At 40.4% G+C, this 20,528-nt stretch overlaps 2 protein-coding genes across 6 annotated transcripts in view; both read left to right on the forward strand.

The window, feature by feature from the left end:
- Nucleotides 1-544: 544 nt before the first annotated feature.
- On the forward strand, nt 545-16,399 carry ppp1r2 (protein phosphatase 1, regulatory (inhibitor) subunit 2). Its single transcript, XM_056415171.1, has 6 exons — nt 545-872; nt 7,611-7,718; nt 8,240-8,323; nt 10,032-10,168; nt 11,072-11,284; nt 13,309-16,399. Exons 1-6 carry the CDS (start codon nt 739-741, stop codon nt 13,326-13,328), a joined length of 696 nt encoding a protein of 231 aa, XP_056271146.1. The 5' UTR covers nt 545-738; the 3' UTR covers nt 13,329-16,399.
- Nucleotides 16,400-18,171: 1,772 nt separating this feature from the next.
- The window catches only part of LOC130193532 (arf-GAP with coiled-coil, ANK repeat and PH domain-containing protein 2-like), a 46,119-nt gene continuing 43,762 nt past the window's right edge, over nt 18,172-20,528 (forward strand). For 4 of the 5 annotated variants that reach the window (XM_056414040.1, XM_056414041.1, XM_056414044.1 and 1 more), the window contains exon 1: nt 18,172-18,596. In XM_056414040.1, the coding sequence (XP_056270015.1) occupies nt 18,544-18,596 (53 nt within the window). In that variant the 5' untranslated portion in view covers nt 18,172-18,543. Of the gene's footprint in view, nt 18,597-18,636; nt 18,824-20,528 lie in introns of those variants that run through there. The other variant, XM_056414043.1, reaches the window with a different exon arrangement.

Here is a 20,528-nt window from a genome sequence, read left to right on the forward strand (position 1 = left end):
GAGTTGGTATTAAAATATTCGTTGAAAGGTGTCGGGAGCATATTAGAAAGGTATGTGCATTTATACATAAATGAACAGGTCTGGACTGTGTTAAAAAAGTAACACAATATTGTTGGGGATAATTGCGTCTTTCCCAACACATTGGTTGTGACTAGTCCTTATGGACCATATGCAAACCTACGCCCTTAATTAGATTTATAATGATCAAACACATGGACGTTTGGTACTCCTCTTTTTTGAGTCATTCATATTCATTTCTGAAATACAACATACCGAAAAGACTGCTTTTTTAAAGTCTATTATGATTATTATTATTATTAATATTATTATTATTATTATTATTAATTATTATTATTATAAGACACATGGCATAAAGACGCCTTTATAACGACGACATTTCCGACGACAAAAAGGCAGCGTTTGATGATGTGATATCGCGTTTAAAACAAAGTCTCGCGATGTTGTGAGCATAGTAGGCTACTGACAGTACTCTTACCCTGCCAGTCAGTGAACAACCGGAGAGGAGCTAACGAGATATGCAGAACCGCCAGTGCACGTAGAGTCCTGCATGGGTTTACACTGAGTTTGTGGAAGAGCACTGAATACGGACGGGGAGCATGTTTAGGACTGATCACGTATTAAGATAGCTCGCTAGGTTAATTGAATCGCAGAAATCACAGAATCGGAAAATCATTGGAAGAAAAATAGTTGAGCAGGTCCGATAGTCAGCGTGTGGGAATGGCAGCACCCCGGCCGATAAAAGGCATCCTAAAAAACAAGAACAGCAGGACAAACGTTAAATCTCTGCCCGAAGAAGTACCGGGAGACAGCCCTGAACAAGAACCCCCCGTACTCTCGGAGGATGACCCACAGTAAGTTGTCTCTGCTTGGCCGTCGCGGGGTTGGTAGCCAGGTAACGTATAGCTAGCTAAACACTTGTTAGCCTCTCTACGTTACTCTCCTGTCAGGCGAACTGTCACATAAAAGTCCCCTCTTTCTAGCTGGTAACGTTCGTCAACAATGTGTGCTGTCTGTACGGAGACTGTCTAGTTCCTTGTGATTATGATATGGTTTCTCTCTTCCTGATGCAAAGCATGTGTAACCGAGCGCTAACGTGTATTGCTCATCAAGTTAGCTCTTTCGTTAGCCAATCGTTTCAGATGACGACTGGCGGTTGTAACGTTTTTTAACGTTGGCAGTTGAAGATACCAGAAACACAAACATCTTACGGACGTCTTGCCTAACGTGATGGTCATACGAGATATACGATCAAGTGTTTAACAGCGACAACCCCCAGCCAGCGATGAGCAGCAACGTTATGGGGCAAGCTGACACCTCAAGTGGCGTAACGGTCGTGTTGTTTAACGAGGCATGCGCTTAATAACATGACGTCAGCCGGCCGTTTAACCGTAACGTTACATCTTTGTGTATCGATCAGTACGTTTACCAAACAAAGCAATAGATGGGCTTTCTGTGATCTACACACACCGACTGAAGATTTGTATTCTGGATATGTTAAAAAAGAAAAGAGAAAGATAAAACAATGCTGTCATATATTGTATAAAAAAAGAGTTGTCCGTTTCATTTGACAAGATTAGAGGGATTAATTCGACGCCTTAAATCTGTGAACATGTTTTAGGGTATTGCCACTGAGATTGTTTGTTAAACTCTGTTTATTACTTTATGTATTGCTCAAAGCCTTTGACAGGCTGTCACTGACCTGATAATCTTACACTCCCCTCTGCTTTTAGTTCAATTTCTACCACCATCTCAAGACTGCTGTTGAATATTTACCACTATATGTATAAATGCTGTCCAATCCCCTGCTTCCTAAACCCATCTAACGTTCATTGATCTATTAGTCAGACACCTGTTAAATGCTTTGGCAGAGGACATTTGACCTTGCTCTTCATACATTCACCCTGATGTTGACCAGGACGACAGAGAGATAAAATGGGATATGCAAACAACCTCACAGTTTAGGGGAGTGACGAGGCTCCTCAATGATCTCAAGAGCCGATTGTGAAAACTTCCTTGCGACCGCTAAATCGGCTGCTCTGTTGTCTAACGCTCGGTCTCAGGGTCGGATTGACAAGAGTTAGAAGTCAGTTTATTTCTCTGGAGCTTTTTCCTTCTCTTATGCATTGTTAATACTGACGCTGACACTTTTGCTGTGGCAGCGGGACATTTTGCCTCGGATAACCAGTCTTTCAGAGCTCTGCTCTCTCACATATCCTCCTTGCAGTCTCCTTCCTGCCCGAGGAAACTCTGCACATGTCGACTTCCCTGAGTGATGCTGTGGCCTTATTGGACCATTTGCAGACACGAGGGAGCTTCTTTTGCTATGGCAAGATTGGTAAAACAAAATGTTGGACTTAAATACTAAAACACAAAAATGCTTTATTTTGCATTATTTGTATCGCTGTGGTTTTCTGAAATCATGCAAAAAACACATCGTTGGATGTTTTAAGCGAGGTACGTCATCTCTGTGATCGCACCTGTGAGTAGCTGGGTAAAAACTACCAGAAGCAACAAAGGTTTCAGGGCTTTACAGGCAGTTCTTTCATGCGTTGTTTAAACAAATCCCACCATTGTTTGACCATTTCAAAGTCCACTTGAGAAAGTACACAAGCTGGAAACCATTACAAAAGAAAGCATTGTTTGTTATCAAAAAAACATGGTTTAAAATATGTCCGTGTGACCTCAAAGATAGTCACACACATACCAGTACTTTTAAGGCTTTACATGAATTGAATTATGTCTGATTTATAGTCATGGTAATGAATGACACCACCCACCTGCCAAATGCTGCCAAATCTTTGATGCTAGCTGGAAATTCTGCCCACTGTAACAGTTGGCTTGGGCAGTAAACTCATCAGTAGACTCATTTAGACAAACCATATTTAGATTTAGATTTAAAATTATCAAGGTTGTCATAATACTTTCCTTATTTCCTACCAGTTACTTTGGAAGGTAACCAGCCATTTGGTGGTTGGTTAAAGCCAAAGTGTGAATAATTTGGCCATAGAAGGATGGGAGTTATTCATGAATTCCAGTCCCAGCAGTGAATTTAGCTTTTGATGTGTTGATAAAAAAAATAGTCCCTCTTTTAGTGACAAGGAAGTGGAGGAAAACTTTATTTTTTGGAAGGATCTTGCATACAACTAAGCACCAAATCCACAGAGAAGAACAAGGGCTGTCCATGTTAGCTCTAAGCGTAAAGCAAATACATAGACTCTCGTGTGACTGGATGCAATAAAAGAGTACATGCTTTCAAATCTGTACACAATAACACATATATTTTTATTTTTACACTTATTTTATAATTTCTTGCTTTTATTTAGTTATTTTTTGTAGCTCTTGATTGGGATGTGCTTCATAAGCCCCATGTTGGTTTGAGTCAGCATTTCTTTGATATAACAATGACTCTTCAGTGTCACCCTCTTTCAAGAATATCACAACTTTGGCAGGTCTTTACTACTCTGGCCCTGTGCATACTAAGGAGTTCTTTTGAAGTTTATTTTCCCCATTAAAAAGATTGGCAAGTATAAAACAGATTGGCAAGCTTTATCTCCTATTGTTTGAGCTGGCAATGTTCACATTGAGCTTGACTTCAGTTTAAGACTTCTGAGTGAGTGGTGACAATAACAACCTGCAGATGCTAACTTAACAAAAGCAAAGATGGACCATTGAACATACAAAATAATTGTGTATATTTTCTACTAAAGATGTCAAAATAAGAAATTGACAAATAAATGATTCCATGATTATATTGGAAGTGTGGATTTTCCACATAGTTTCCCAGTTTCCCACATAGGCCAATTGTTTATTTCTCTTGCAGCTCCAATTAATTTCCTTAAACATTGTAAGGCCTTGGCCCTGTTTTTTAAAATCTCATTAGTGGCTGCCACCTTTTGTTGCCCCTTCAATCTCCCACCATTATTTAGTTTACAGTGATGTATAGGCCTCACACACACTTATATATAATTCATGGATGCTTTCATGAAACTCAATCTCTCCTTCACTGTCTCGTGAGCCTCATTCCGACTGTGAGGGACAGTTTGACTGGCAGGTTGTGAATCTCTCACTTTCAATGTTGTGCACAGAAACAGACCACTCAGACATTTAACAGTAGAGGCCAACTGTGGGCACAACAAATGAATACAGTTTCGGTTTTGATGAAGAATCTGGAACTGACAGTCAGAATCAACAGGGACCGGTATTCCAAATTGATCCCACACGATTAAGCCTCCTGGATTGGATTAAATCCTGATCAGATCCCCAAAACTGCTATTTCAAAGCAAATCTGATCCTAAAGATTTGGGAATCCAATCCTGCCTTTAATCCGAATTTAAAAAAACTGCTGTTGAGTATTTAAAAACTTTAGTGGGAAATCTGGATCAGTTAGTTTATCCTAATCCCACCTCAGAGGTAGATTTGAGGGAGATTACGTGTACATGTTTGAACAGCCTAAGTGTATCTGCTCCCAAAGTTCCTTGTTTGATACAGATATAGCTACACTTCACTGCTGTTTGATCAATGTTTATTTTCTTTGCATGTTTCTTTCTTTTTCAGCAAACATCGTGAAAAAATGAAGTAAAAGAAAAAAAACGTCAGTCAAATGTTTTTATTAACGTGCATTCAGCACACACACTTAATTTTCAAAGCCAAAGCTGAAAAGTTTGTGCCATTTGGAGCAGGTTTGTGTTAACTGGCTGTCTCGTCTTTCCACAAGTAGTAAAGAAAAACAAATATTAAGGTTTTAGGGCTGTCCTTTTGTTGACAACTGTTTCCTAAAAAGATAAGTACAACACAGTTTAAAATCGACAAACAATGCCTTGCGAGTAAATGCATTAAAATGTGGACCGTGATGTACAGACGCTAGCCTCTTTACTAGCTTGTTAGCTCCTCAACACAGTCAAAGTCAATGGAGCAGCGTTGGCACGAACTTGGCTTTATTTGACTTCGCCGAGCTCTTCTTTCAACTTTGTGCTGATTTACGTTACTTGTTAACTCAATATAATGATTTCCTTTCATCTCGTCTGAGGGTTATAACATCGTATTAGTCCTGAATCTACTTCAAGCTACTGCAATCGGAGGAAGGAGCAGTGATTTTCTCTTGGGTTGAGTGTATAACTGTAAAAAGGGACAACAAATAATATCGGGAATACCAAATCTACATTCTACTATTTTTAGGTCAACAGAAGTGACTGTAAAAACAACAAAATAAGTGTACTTCATAACGTAAAAAAAAATCTGAAATCAGCAGCGTTTAACCAAAAGTTGATTAACTATTGTAATCATAAATCATTCAGATGCTTGGTTGTTTGGCTGGACGGGGACACGGCTAACATCATTAGGGGCAGCACGGTGGCTCAGTGGTTAGCACTGTCGCCTCACAGCAAGAAGGCCCTGGGTTCGAATCCCGGTCGTTCCAGGTCCTTTCTGTGTGGAGTTTGCATGTTCTCCTCGTGCCTGCGTGGGTTTACTCCGGGTACTCCGGTTTCCCCCACCATCATAAAGACATGCACCGCAGCCTCACCCCGGTTCGTATGGATGTGAATGAATGTTGGTGGTGGTCGGAGGGGCCGTAGGCGCTGATTGGCTGCCACGCTTCCGTCAGTCTGCCCCAGGGCAGCTGTGGCTACTGATGTAGCTTACCACCACCGGTATGACTGTGTGTGTATGACTACTGGACTCTGGACTCTGTAAGCGACTTCGGGTGACTTGAGAAGCGCTATATAAAATAAATGATTATTATTATTATTATTATGAGCAATTCACCCGTGTCTGGAACTCATTTCCTTCCCTTTTATTTTTTTCCATGCCTGATATCAGACAGAATGGTTCCCTGGTCCACCGTGTCATGGCAGATTCAAAGGTCTGGACCCAGGCAAATATTTAGCTTGATGCAGCATGTGGAAGCAGCTTATTCTGTGCATGTGGGTCAGCCGCTGTCTCCACCGTAAAACATGGCCGTGCTGCTGTTACTGTTGGTGTGTTCAGGCAGCGGTGGAATGAAAAAACTAATGCTGTACTTATGATGTAATTTGCACATAGCAAAACACATTTGACCATATCATAAGCAGAAGTAATTGACTGTTAATCAAAACATGACATGAGACCTATTATAGATTTGTATGTGTATTTCCCTCCAAATAAGTTCACTATTCAAAGGTAAATTATTTGTATCAACGATCGATATCTAGAATTCCTGGCCCTCTGCACTTCTAGTCTCAAGAGATGTTTCTCTTATTCGGCATTGGTATCAATTTAGTTGACAGGGTAGGATTTGTAGGACTGCATTAGTTTTAGCTAGGTGCACCCAATAATAATCTGCATTTGTATCCACTTATTTAGCTCTGAATGCACATGCAAGCTTGTTAAGTAAAGCTAAATACCAAAGCAAACTCTTGAGTCAGTGGAGCATCCAGGGAATCAACTTGGCTCAGCATCCGCAACCAAATTGATTGACTTATTGACAAACCTCTGTGGTTCAGGTCTGGTTTTGAGGAAGAGGCATGGCGAAGCTGTGCAGGCCTGAAGCAGCTGGCAGTGAATTTAGCATCACCCACCCCGTGTCTGTCTCCCATGATCCCTGACAATGTCAGGACTGATCTACTGTATCTTGGCAGGACAGTCCAGGGAGAGCAGAGGTGGTTTAACCCAAGCCAGATAACTCTCAATATCCCCAGGAATTATAGCTTTAGGTTTCAGCTTCGTTGGTTTGGAAATTAAGAGGATTAAAAGAAAAGAAATTAAAACATAAATAAACATTGTGCTAATGAGCCAATGAAAACAGCACAGACCGACAGTAAACTAAAAAGAGAAAAACAAATTAACACAATACTAATTAATTTGGAGAGTGTGATTACATGCATTAAATGACACATATCAAATAAGATATGATCAACTTGTTTCCAGAAAGTTACTGTTAGTAAACTATGCATTTATTCTGTGAGTTTCTACTTCCTTTGCTGTAACTGCAGGTGTTCTTCGTGTCATCCTCTCAAGCTAAATGTATCATTCGATGCTGATTTAGTCTTTGTTTCTGTTCATTTCCTTTGAGGATTTGAAGGGCAGCAAGGATTAGAGTAATTCTGAAAAAAAGCCCCAGCAGAGCACGAAGAGGTGACGGCCTTATTCCCCAGATGAGAATGGAACCATTTGGGGGATTAGGAGCAGGTCTGTTTCGGAGTGAGCGGAACAAAAATCAACTCTTTTCGATCAAATGAGACCGTTGTTTGACTTTTGGATTTATTCACTCACAGCCGATCAGCCTTACCTCTCAGGCTCATGCCCTTATTTAGGGAATAAAGGTCTTGCATCCGTCCTGGATTATTGTGACATGAAAGAAAATACCAGGTCAACTCCCGAGAATCGTCGGTATCCAAATTAGTGCCGAAGACACTACCTGACTTTGTTGTCAGTTTTCCCAAATTAGAGTGAAAAAGAGGAGTGAAAAGTGGGCCACGTTCAGTTCTAGAATACATCTAGTAGCTCTTCTCCCTGTAGGGATAGAGGTAGCTGGTTCACAGAGGTCCAAATGGAGCGTCGTCCATTCAGCCCTCATTTCCTTCTCACTGCATTTTCTTTGATCCTTTTTACAGGAAGAAATCCCAGAAATGGGATGAGATGAACATCCTGGCCACGTACCATCCGGCTGACAAAGACTATGGTCTGATGAAGATAGATGAACCCAGCACACCTTACAACAGGTGACCCTAACCCTCGCTTTTATACATAGTTTATATTGTAAAATATAACATTTTAAAAGTCTGAAGAAATTAATTTACTGTGTGTGTGTGTGTGTGTGTGTGTGTGTGTGTGTGTGTGTGTGTGTGTGTGTGTGTGTGTGTGTGTGTGTGTGTGTGTGTGTGTGTGTGTGTGTGTGTGTGTGTGTGTGTGTGTGTGTGTGTGTGTGTGTGTGTGTGTGTGTGTGTGTGTGTGTGTGTGTGTGTGTGTGTGTGTACACTGTGTGTGTGTGTGTGTGTGTGTGTGTGTGTGTTGCGGGGAAGGTCAACCTTGTCACAGACCTTTCCCCTTTCTCTCTTCATGGTGCTCTTTCCGTCTACGTTCCCCACTGTGCTCTGCCTTCTTCTCTACCCCTAATCCCCTCTGGCAACTTGTCCGTTTGGTTATCTGCTTCTGTTTGTGTCTGTATTTCCTTTCCTTCTCAACCTTCCTCTCTTGCCTCATTTTCCGGCTTTTTCTTATTCAGTTAATTGCTCTCTTTCAGGATGGTGGGGGACGAAGATGATGAAGGGGCGCTGAGTGACTCGGAAGGCCACAGCGGACTTGCAGCTGAAGAGCTGGCATCAAAGTAAGACATGTGAATAGATGGAGACGAGTACAAAGCAAGTACAGAGGTAGAAAAGGGGGAAAACAAGCAATGAACGGTAATGTAATTTGGTTGATTGCTGTAAAAGCTTTATTGTTGCTTGTGCAGTTTGTGGCTTTTTAGCTTTTTAGTTAAGAAGAAAAGTAAACTGGAAAGGGGAGAAAAGTAATGTATGCGCTCAGGTGCAGCCCAGATAAGCTACTCCTGAACACACTCGCCAACCTCCTTGTCCTCCAACAAGAATGTGTTGTAACAATAATGGATAAGTGTGTATTTACTGTTCAGCCTCTGACGTCAGTGGTCACTTTACATAAAGACTTTGGACCGATATTTCCTCTTTATTATACATGCCACCTGGTAATATAGCCTCTAATATCGCATACACCATTGGCAGTAGTGGGATGAAGGGAGTTGTCACCTGCCAGTTAGTGGTGGTAATAGAACGACTTGTCAACTGCAGCCTCCAGGACAAATTTGTCCAGGCAGGAAGTTGTGCCATGGATCACTCGCAGTACTCATGGGGACTTATCCTAGTATGATTGTGTCTTTATTTAGTTAGTTTTTATTTGTAGTTGGTTCTAACTATGCATAATATACACACTAAAAGTACATAATATATTATAAACCACACAGACGTGATCCAACCCATCAAAATATTTCTGTTTTCATGCAATTGCTTCCGAAATGTATTTATTTGTATTAATTGAATTATTTTGCTACATACGGAGCATCCTTGAAAGAAAGAAATCTTGATAAAGATTACATCACATTTTGGCTGTTTTACAACCACTTGTGCAGAGTGGAAGTAACAAATACTTGTGCAAGATATTGTCATCTTTTTACTCTACATATACTGTACAATATGTAATAAACTGATTTGGAGACAGTAAGTTAACATGAAGGCAGTGCACAGAAACTTGAGTACCTGTTGAAGAACACAGGTTTCATCAAATAAGTCAATCGCATACAAACTAGCACAAAAAGACGTATAACTCGCTGACGAGCCTTCCTGTAGGCCAATACATTCGGAGCTGTCCGAGATGTGTATTTGCTGTGGGCCATCGCCTTCATGTAAGTGCACTGATGCAGGGATTGGATGAGCTGGTTGGAGTCTGTGCACCACAAAGAGGAGGGTGATTTTGTTTGTGTACATCCACACAGAGCGCATCCCATTGTTTTAGACTCAACCCTCCAGATACTCCAGCAGCTGCTCTTTTCCTCCGTCCTCGTGTTTAATCTCTCCAACATCCGCTCTCGGTCTCCTCTCTTATGCACCACTTATCCAACGATGCTTTTCTTCAATTCTGAGCCGTAAAGGATTATTCGTGTTGTCCTCTGCTTTTAAAGCGGTGAGTGTAAGAGGTGGGGAGAGTGACTCTTCTTCTTGTGTCTCATGCTTGAGTACTCTCACATGCTCACATCTCTTCTCTCTCACTGTGCCTGCTCTCTCCTCCCCCTTGCATATATTGTCTCCATCTTTTCCCATACCTGTTTCTCACAATAGAAAAGTGCTTTTCTGAAGTTTCTCCGCAGTGGCTAGGAGAAGCTTTTGATTATCTCCTGTCTCTATTTGGTCATTTAATATGGTCAAAACACAGCAGTACAAACTGGGATTTCAAATACTGTGAAGAGGCAACTCATTTATATTTCTTATCCCTTCCTATCTGTTAAAAAAAAAAATCTTTTCAAGGCTGGTGGCTGCAGAGGGCTCAGAACCTCGCTTCAATGAAGAAGAAGAAGAAGAAGAGGAAGAAGAAGAAGAAGAGGAAGATGAAGATGAAGAGAGCAGCGAGGAGGAGGTAGAGGAGCTGAGTCCTGAAGAACAAGGTTAACATGGCGATTCTTTTCCTTTTTTTGTTGTTCACATCCACACTTATTATTGCCCTCATCTATGGAGTCTCAGTGTAGTATAATTGTACAGTCACACACACGCACACGCCCATGCCAGCTCGTTGTTTACGAGCTGCAGGTGAAGACATGCTGATTCAGGGTTCAAGAGAATTTAGAACCGTTTTTATATAAAATATTTTCTCATGTTTAGTCCTATTGTTCACTCAACAGAAAATACAAGCCATATTATGTTGTACATAATATATCTGTTCTAATGTTCATATTTAGTTATGGGGCCCTTGTAAACTTCAATTTGTTTTAGAAAGTAATTTGTCTTTTTTAAGATATAATGTCCAAAGTAACTTAACGCTGTGTTCCCCTCAACAATGAGAATAGTTGCTAATTGTCAGACAACTGACTGTCAGAGCCAAGATTAAATGAACCTCTTTAAAAGCGTCACTTACGTTTACTCTGGATCGCCACCTTAATTAAATCCCAATTATGTCGATGGCACATTACTCACACAAACATAAATCCCAGCAGAACATTTCTTACAAAGTCTGTGGCACAACCTCCTTTTACGTTATTTTAGTACAATTGCCATCCATCGCGAGGTGGCAGCAAACACTTGAAAGTTATTGTTTTCTAAAATAGATGTCCCATTTTGACTTCGACCCCTTTTTCAAAAATAGTTTTTTCAGTAACAATAGAGATGGAGGAGAGTATTTGTGCCTCCATGTATGAATGTAGGCAGAAATCAGTTCATTGTGACGCAAATGTTGAACTAGAATTTGTAACAGTAAACTCATAATAGTAGTATAATTACCCACTCTAAATTCTGCATTCAATCATTGCTTCGGGCAAATTTAGAGCGATTTCAAAAATGTTCTTTCTCTGCAGCCAAAAAGACGAATTTTCAGATGATGAGGAAGATGCACTACAATGAGGGCCTGAACATCAAGCTGGCCCGCCAACTCATTGCCAGCGAGCTAGAAGAGGACGAGGATGCAGACGAGGAGATGAGAGATGACACGGAAGATGCGAAGGAGGTCACCGAGGAGAAGGAGGACACAGAGGAGACGGAGGAGATCAGTGTCGACCCACCACAGGAAGGTAGGGAGAAGGAGACTCTGTGCACGTCTGAATATATCATTTGGACAGTTTGCAGTCCCACAGATATTTCTGTATAGAGGCAATGAAGAAGTTCAGAAATAATGGTTTTGTGCACTGATGCGCGCCCGCAGTGTGGATGTCATTAGATCCAACAGCCGGCTTGTTTGTGCCGCCCCGTGGTTCAGAATGCAAAGCTGCATCAGCAGGAGGGTTCAGTGTTTTAAAGAAAGCACATTTCAAAGATTCAAAGTGCTTCAGATAAACCCATTAAAACAATCAAAACATAATGCAAAAAGCACTTTAATAGCCCACTTAAAAATGAGCGCAACAAGTTATGATTAAGGACTTGTTATTTATTGTATACTCAGTTTGATCTGGGCTAATAATTTGTTGAACTTCAAATATTCTAATTAAATTAATGTAATGAATTATATTTCTCACAAGACAAAGTGTGTATGAACCCCAGAGGAAACATCACAAGTACAAGAGCTGTAGCCATAACTTAGGCTATGTAGTCCGTCTGATATTGCAGACTAATTGTACTATACACTACCGTTCAAAAGTTTGGGGTCACTTAGAAATGTCTTTATTTTTCAAAGAAAAGCACTGTTTTTTCAATAAAGATAACATTAATCAAAAATACACACTATACATTGTTAATGTGGTAAATGACTACCGTATTTTTTGCACTATAGGGCGCACTTAAAAGCCTTTAATTTTCTCAAAAAACGACAGTGCGCCTTATAATCCGAAACGCCGTATATATGGATTAATTCTGGTTTTGTTTACTGACCTCTAAGCGATTTTGTGTGGTACGGCGCTAAGTCAAAATGTTTTAGTACGACTTTGGTAAACTACAAAGCCGCACCAGCATTACGGCTACCGTAGCCAGGAGCGTCGCGAGTAATACATACTGTAGCGACCCTGGGTCAGGAACGCCACGAGACGATGGCTTATAGGGTGTTTATTCAAGGAACATAGAACAAGCTACTGTTGGCCGAGCCTACGCCAAACGACAACAAACCGCCGTGAAACCTCAAAACCAGCTTCACGCCTGCTCCGGGTCATAGCTCCGCCCGAACCCGCTGAACACAACAACACACACACAACAACATCACTCGCTGTCCAATCACAGACACGCCTCACAGCTACCAGCTCGTGAGACGCTCACTTACATCCGACATAACATTTCCTCAGTCCGTTACAATACTGTGCTTCACCATAATATTACAGTGTGTGTATAAGGATCCCAAAATACAACTGAATAAGGTTGGTAGTTATTGTGAATACGCTCATTAACGTTTGAATAATGTTGAGAATTATTGTGAACGCGTTTAATAAAGTTTGATCGACTGACTTATCTGACTGTTTTTTTCCGCTTAATGCGCCTTATATAGTCCGGTGCGCTTTATATATGAAAAAAGATCGAAAATAGACCATTCATTGACAGTGCGCCTTATAATCTAGTGCGCCCTATAGTGCAAAAAATACGGTATTCTAGGTGGAAACGTCTGGTTTCTAATGAAATATCTCCATCGGTGTATAGAGGCCCATTTCCATCAACTATCACTCCAGTGTTCTCATGGTACATTGTGTTTGCTAATCGCCTTAGAAGACTAATATCTGATTAGAAAACCCTTGTGCAATTATGTTAGCACAGCTGAAAACAGTTATGCTGGTGATATAAGCTATACAACTGGCCTTCCTTTGAGCTTGAAGTTTGAAGAACAAAATTAATACTTCAAATATTAATCATTATTTTTAACCTTGTCAATGTCTTGACTATATTTTCTATTCAATTTTCAATTCATTTGATAAATAAAAGTGAGTTTTCATGGAAGACACAAAATTGTCTGGATGACCCCAAACTTTTGAACGGTAGTGTACATATGAAACTAATGTCCAGGTTTTTGGTGAAAGAGATGCAACCCATTTCTAAACAGGAATTGTGTTCAGCTTCCCCGACCACGCTCTTGTTTTGTTCTCACGTCTCTCTGCCCGTTTGTCTCTCGTTTGTTCTCCAGCTGATTCTCTGGACTCGTAGAAGAGGCTTCTCTCCCACATTCAGCCCTGCGTGTCGGCGCCAGATCAGGACAGACAATGCCGCGGCGCTCTGTTTTGTTTTTTTAATGCTGGGCACCGCTTCACCACTCATATAATAAACCTCAACAGCCAATAACCTCCCGGTCACCTGTCTGTCTCTACTATTCCTTAGAACTGTGCAATATAACCTTCAAACAACCTGTTTTTAACTCCCAGAATCAGTGCAACACACAAGAGAAGACTGTTGCTCCCTCCTCCTCCCCTCTCCTACCTCCTCTGGACTGGCATCGCACTGAAGGATATGTGATTCTGACCCTGAAAGGAAGATCACGGTCTTGTTAAAAAAATAAAGACAAAAAACTGCTGGATACCAGGTCTTCCGTCTGACCACTCCACGGTCCACCTGCAGGCCACAGAGCCAGTACGTCAGCCCTGGAGGAAGCCAGGGGAAACCCCACAGCCTCACAGAAGGCATATCTGAGACATGACCACAGCGATTATACTGGGTGTTCTTCAGAAGGCTTTTATTTTTATTTTTGCTCTGTAGCCCACCACTCTGTTCCATTCTCTTTACTCCTTCAGTACTTTTTGTGATGCAATTAGACGCCGTGATGACCAGTTGGGTCGTCGTCTTTGTTTTACCTTGCGATTCAGGTACACCATTTATATTGGAATACAAGTGTTATGATATTAGTCTCTAATTGCACAAGAAAACATGACTTGCATTATCTAAATTTCATGATAAAAAAACATCCACCTTTGACATCATACAGTACATACTTAATATATAACATTCTTAATTGACACTTGAATGCGGTGGTATCTCACTTTGATGCTTGCAGTGAATTGTATGCTTTTTTTGGGGTTCAACAACACAAACTATTATTATTGATTTAATATTGCGAATTTGCAGAATTCTGACCCGTAACTTCATATTGACTTCTCTCTTTGCAAGCAAGAACACCACACCTCAATTAATGTTTTCCAAAATGAAATCCACTGATATGTTTGGCATATAGGGTCTCTATCAAGAGACATTTTATTTCCAGTAAAATCTCTGCATTTTAAATTGATTTGAGGAAAAGGATTGCAGGAAAAGCTGTCAATAATCATTTCAAAATGTCCAGTCAAGACTGAGTAAGGCTAATGGCCCCTGTGTGTCCCCTGGCCACAGCAGAAAGGAAATGCCTTGGCACATCACACATTGTGTTTCTTTCATTTGTACGAGGGACGGTGTTGAAGTCCCACATCTGAGGTACAGCACGAGCTACTGACGAACAGGACGGTGTTCCACCTTTAAGGAGTTACGGCTTTCAGCACCAGGCTCCAATGTGGATTTGACAACAAAAAACGACGTTCTCGCTTCCATGATGTGTTTAGTTGCCTTCTTGTTGCATGGGAGCTTCACCAGACAGAATTGTGTGTAATTTCATTCGAGGAAGGGTGCAATCATCTACTTTGTGTGTAATTTCTCACCTGGCTTCATCACGTTTGATGTAAAGTTGTCGGATCTACTAAAGTGTCTTGTACGACGCAGCTTGGGAATGTCAAAGAAAAGTCGATTCCTTTTAAAGTGTCGACAAAGTTATCACAAGAGTCTTAAATTGTCGCATTTGACAAAAGTATTGAGGTGAAAAAAATAGCACTAGTATAGTTGTTGACTGTCGGTTGCTGGGGGAATTATTACTTTTTCTATGACTGCGCTATACACTGTACGCCGTCACTTGACAAAGTGGAGGCAAGAACCGAACAGCCTGAGAGGAAAGTATCAGGACCCTGAGTGTCTCATGTTGTGTCCTCTTCATTTTCTTCTGACCCTTTAATTCCTCACTGTGATGGAAGTGTTGAACTCTTTATTATAGAAATACAAAAGATCCCAGAGCAACAGTATGACTTCTGCAAACTTCCCATTGCAGTTCACTTTGTTCTTGTAGTTTAGTATTTGGTGGTGGATTTTTCTTCTCCATTATAGAGGTTAAAGGAAATTCCTTTTGGCCATTTCCACGAATCGACAAGCTCTTATTCGAGCAGTTAACGATTACCTGATTATTGTGGCGATACAGGAATATGTCTGGAAATACATATTTTGACGATACTGTTGTCCTCTATTCTGCTCACTGACTTTGAGCACCTAGAAAAGACGACTGCAGAGAAGCTGAGACGTTCGGTTTATGTTCTCACTTAGGACAAAAGGACACAAATGTCCAAAACATGACAGGCATGATCGCCCTGTAGGTGGTCATTAGATGTCAAATGTGCCTCTTATGTATTTGTACATGTGTGTAAAATGAACAGGCTATGCTCCATGTCACTGTTTAACTTTTTCCTCACGTGACCGCTGTCTCACTTTTTGTCATTGCACCACTTCTGCGCTGTTAGGTTTGTTTTCTAAGAATTACAGACTGTTGAACACTGTGTGTCGCTCTCAAAAATGACGTGGACGTTGAATCCACGTGTTTTTGGATTAACAGTTTGCATGTCCTTAATCATCGGATTGTGTGTATTCTGTTTTTGTTTTTGTCTCCTTTCATTAAACGAATGTCGTTGGGAACAAATTTGTGTTGGCCTGTGATTGATCCGAAGAGTCGGATGCCTAAAAGTTGAATAAAGCAGAAAAGTCTGATTAAATCCTTGAAAGGACTCGTTACAGTTTTCCTGATCGCACAAACAGGTTTTTTTCTAATGGCTTTGATTTTTTAAATTTGTTTAATTCTCCCTTTTCTCTTGTTATTTGTAGTGTATTTTGTATTACAGCTCTTAAAGATACAGCCATATTATAGATCTGGGCTCAGAGGCCGACAAGGTTTTCATGGTAGAGACTACCATTGTTTAGAGTTGGACCAGATGGTTTACATTAGGAGACCCTTATGGAATGATGTGTTTCTGCTCCAAGGCTGGAGCAGCACGCCCATTCCTGCTTCCTTAAAAGAGGTAACACAAATTCATTTGTGTGGGTTTCATGGGTTTCGTGGATTCTCTGGACCTTCTGAAATCACCCGGGCTGTAAGCAGTATACGCTCGTAATTAGACCTGTTTTCTTTCTGTAATAAAACTGCATTATATCAGCAACAAGACAGTGTCCGCGGAGATCTTTTCATCACCAACATTCTTCATCATCTCGGCCGACAGAAGATTATACAACATATTCATTGTTGAAAATCATACTGAACGTGAACTTGAGCTCCGGTCTGTACTCGACAGTTCTATCAAATGTATCATCGATCTTGTCGGTAAATTGAAAAGTAGCTCTTTTATTTCCGAGAAGCACCATTACAAAATTTAATTTAGTTTAACTTGAGCCCTTTTACAAAGCATGGAAATAACATTACAAAGATTTGAACATTTGCAGTGTTGAGTAATCCATCTCAACAACACCAGGCCCATCTCGTTAGACTGTTCATTTGTTCACTGTTCCTTTAAAGGTAAAATCATGCTAGTCACTAACGTTAGTGATGTTTAATGACAACAAACTGCCATCAATAAAACCAGATAATATTCCCCGTTCTTAGTTTGGACATTGGAATAAATAAATAATAGTATTATAACTATATATTAACTATATTACAAAATACATTTGAATACACGCCCGTTGAGGTAATCTTTTAAGTGACAGCGTCCCTCTCTAACCACCAGATGGCGGTGTTGCACACCGTATGTGCCATTCCCGTTGGGTTTCGAGTAATTCTAATCGGATAAAACGGAACTGTTCGCAAGGGATTATCCCACATGGTTGGTGTTGAGAGGGTTTCCAGTTAAGAATAAAAGCATATTCTAGTGTTTCATTCAACGGCAAAAGATTGTCAAATGGTTTACATATTCGTCTTGTTAAAGTTTTTAGTGCGTGTATAATTTTTTATTAAAGCTACAGTATAAAGTACGGTTCCTCAATAGAGGAAGCCGTCAACTGACACAAAGATCGTGTAGGAAAATACAGAGGCATCGCTCTTTCTTAGTTTTCGTTTCCTTGGGCAGAATGGACATCCGTTTTCTCGTGGTTGCAAAGCATGGATGTATTGGTGCTGGAATACTAATTATTTCATATATTCATCCTAACCAGAGCTTAAATACCATCCTACTTCTGGGTCAGATTTTTAACTAGCCTTTGTAATTTTATTTATAAGTTATTGTACTTATTATAATAAGTTCAATTTATTATTATTATTATTATTATTATTATTATTATTATTATTATTATTATTATTATTATTCAGTCAAATGACCAAAGACTGGTTTTGTTCATGTTCGAACAAGAGTAATTATTCAAGTTTAACTGAACACCTTTGTCCTTAAAAGAAATGTTTCCTGCAAACAGGTAAAGAAGGTGAAACTGCAGGAGATAACTGAACATGATGAAATACAGAAACATTTTTAAAATCCACCACACAATTTCTCATAAAACACTTTATAGTCACAACATTTATACTTGAGAACATCCAGCCACCATTATAAAACCCAGTCATACATATATGTATATGGATATGGCATTACTCATCCATATAGTTTTTATATGAGTGATAGTGATCAAGAGCCACTCATCCGTGATAATTCAGCAGTTAATAATGTGTCATAATGGAATAATAATCTTCTATTGCCACACATAAATGCTGAGGTTTTAGTTTGTATATTATTATGCTAACTTGAAAGAGGTACAACTTAGACATATTTGAGTATTTATCGGAAGAAAGTTGTAAGAATTTGTTTGACTCTTTCCCCTTTTATTACTGTTATCAATATCATACTTTTCTTGTGTTGCACATGCGCTCTGGCTAGTGATCCCTCTTTTCCATCTCCAGCATAGACGATCTTTGAGTGAGGCAGTACTATCAGTGTTGAAGAACAGGATCCTCTCCCACTGGGTGCTGTGACCTAGGTTTACTACCCGACGACTCTTTCTGCTTTTCTGGGACCGACCGCTGCCTCTGAAATAGTTTCCTTGTCGCGTTTTTAGACAATTCCACATTCCAACACACAGCCGTTTTATGGTTGCGTTGCCACGACTTGTTTCTAATCGTAGCCGCTGGCCTCGGTGGTTTAGCCGGCTAGCCGAGCGGTGACGGAGGGCAGACAGCCGGTCGGACGGAGGGACGGAGGGAGCGACCGAGGGAGCGACGGAGGGAGCGACGGACACGTTAGCAAGGGAGCTACTCAGCGGGGATTACTGTCTTTAATCAAAGAACAGCGCAACGTCTGCTGGCTCTTCACTCACTGCGGCAAACATGAAGATCACCGTGGATTTCGAGGAATGTTTGAAGGACTCCCCGCGATTCAGGTGAGTGGTGCTTCGTGTGCGTGTTCCTGATAGTGGTTATTTATTCATTTATCACAAGGGGGGGAAAGTGTGAGTTAATTTAGCTGGCGGCTAACCCGAGCTAATCAGCTTCTGCCACTTTTCTATTTGTGTCTCTCGGAGAGCGGGGCCACAGCCTGAGGGGCAGGAAACAAACAACACTCACTGACCGCAGCGGGGAGCAGGCTGGTTGTTTTAATGTATAGAAAGTATGTACATTCTGAATATGTATTAAAAATGAATGCCGGCAGACGCAGTCTGTGCCATTAACCTTAATTTGCAATTGTTTGAAAATGTCAAGCGTAAAATGAGTATGTGCGGTACATCACACTGTGCCATAGGCTACTTACTTATTTAACTGCATTTGAGTACGTTATTGTCAAATGTACTTAACAGTCTCAAGTGAAATTACAGTGGAAAAATAATAAAAATATTGTGCAGCTACTCACTGACTGTAATTACATGCATACACACAATACAGAGTTGCATTATTCTGTTACAATAGTTTGATTAAACTTTTAGTAAGAATGTTCTCACTATTATACATTTTGGGCGACGTGTATTACAATATGTCGATGTATGATTTAATTCTAACATGATTATATTGCAAGACCATACATTTTCAGAAATTAACTATCGACCTGCCCTCACTAAAATGAAATACTTATATTGGACACACACAGTTCTGCAACTAACAATTATTTTCATCATCCTTCAGTTATTTTTTCATTTAGTCAGTTAATTAGTTTTCCAAAGCCCACATTGACACATTGTGAAAGTCCAACAACCCAAAACAATTAAGATGAATATTGTTGAAGACCCAGTAAAATGTCCCATTAAAGAAGATGACACCAGGGTATTTTTAAGAGATTAAGAGACTTGAGTTCTAAAGTTGCGTTTTACTTTTCTGTGGATAGACCACTCATTAATGGTTTAAGCAGTACAGGCCTTACCCTTCTTCCACCACCCCGCTTGAAGTGGAACATCTTAAAACCCATCATCTATTTTAAGTATTTACATGAAGTGAATAATGGCAGAGTCCACTTTGGTGTAAAACGAGCTCTCGTGCGTTCATGTGCTGTTTTCTGGCAGCAGTGCTGCTTCTACCATCCTCACACGCCACAACTTCTTTTTTTTCAATTCTGCGAGCTTAAAAGCTGTGAAAATGTTCGGTTTGCTCTCAACTTCCTCCTCACTCCCTGTGTGTTTTCCAGAGATTTGAGAAAGCGCCTCCTTCCTCCCTCTACTCCCTTTCGTTAATGCTGCAACATCCTCTCTCTCAAAAACGAGGACCAGATGTTAACATTCGGAGGTTTTAATAAAAGGGGAATTTCCCAGTCAGCTGTCTTACTTGAATTTGGCTGGTCCAACACTCTAGTGACCTACATCCATGTGTGTCACAAAGACTTGAGTCATCATTATACTTTGATACATTTATGTTCAGCCAAGCAATCTGATCGGTTTCGTATTTCTTTAACACATGGTAGTTCTAGTTGCAACTTCGGGACAGTCTTTGAACTTTCTTTTCTTCTTTGCATCATCATCATCACCATCATCTCCATCATCTCCATGCACACTCACCTGCAGACAGTTGGAAGACGTCTGTGTCAATGATGTACAGATTATCAACAAAGCAAGGAAACTAGTTCAGACGGAGGATGGGGTTAACATACATTGTTTGTCTGAAACTGAAACCATTAACCATCGAGTCCATAATGGAAACCTTTTTCCTGTAGACTTCACAGGACGCTTCTTCCCTATTCAAAGTCAATCATTTGTGTACAAGACGAGAGCCCCGATTGTAAGTCAACATTGGCACACTCCCAAATCTGTATGAGTTACACTGTTATCATACTTATCCTTTCATGTTTTTTTGTATGACTGCATGATTCCAGTAAGGCTCCACCCACTCAG

Source organism: Pseudoliparis swirei, chromosome 5, assembly GCF_029220125.1.
Source record: "Pseudoliparis swirei isolate HS2019 ecotype Mariana Trench chromosome 5, NWPU_hadal_v1, whole genome shotgun sequence".
NCBI lineage: Eukaryota > Metazoa > Chordata > Actinopteri > Perciformes > Liparidae > Pseudoliparis > Pseudoliparis swirei.

Coding starts and splice junctions, on each gene's coding strand:
- ppp1r2 (XM_056415171.1), top strand. CDS start 739: ATGGCAGCACCCCGGCCGATAAAAGGCATCCTAAAAAACAAGAACAGC. Junction 8,324..10,031: donor GCTGAAGAGCTGGCATCAAA/GTAAGACATGTG, acceptor AATCTTTTCAAG/GCTGGTGGCTGCAGAGGGCT. Junction 10,169..11,071: donor GCTGAGTCCTGAAGAACAAG/GTTAACATGGCG, acceptor CTTTCTCTGCAG/CCAAAAAGACGAATTTTCAG.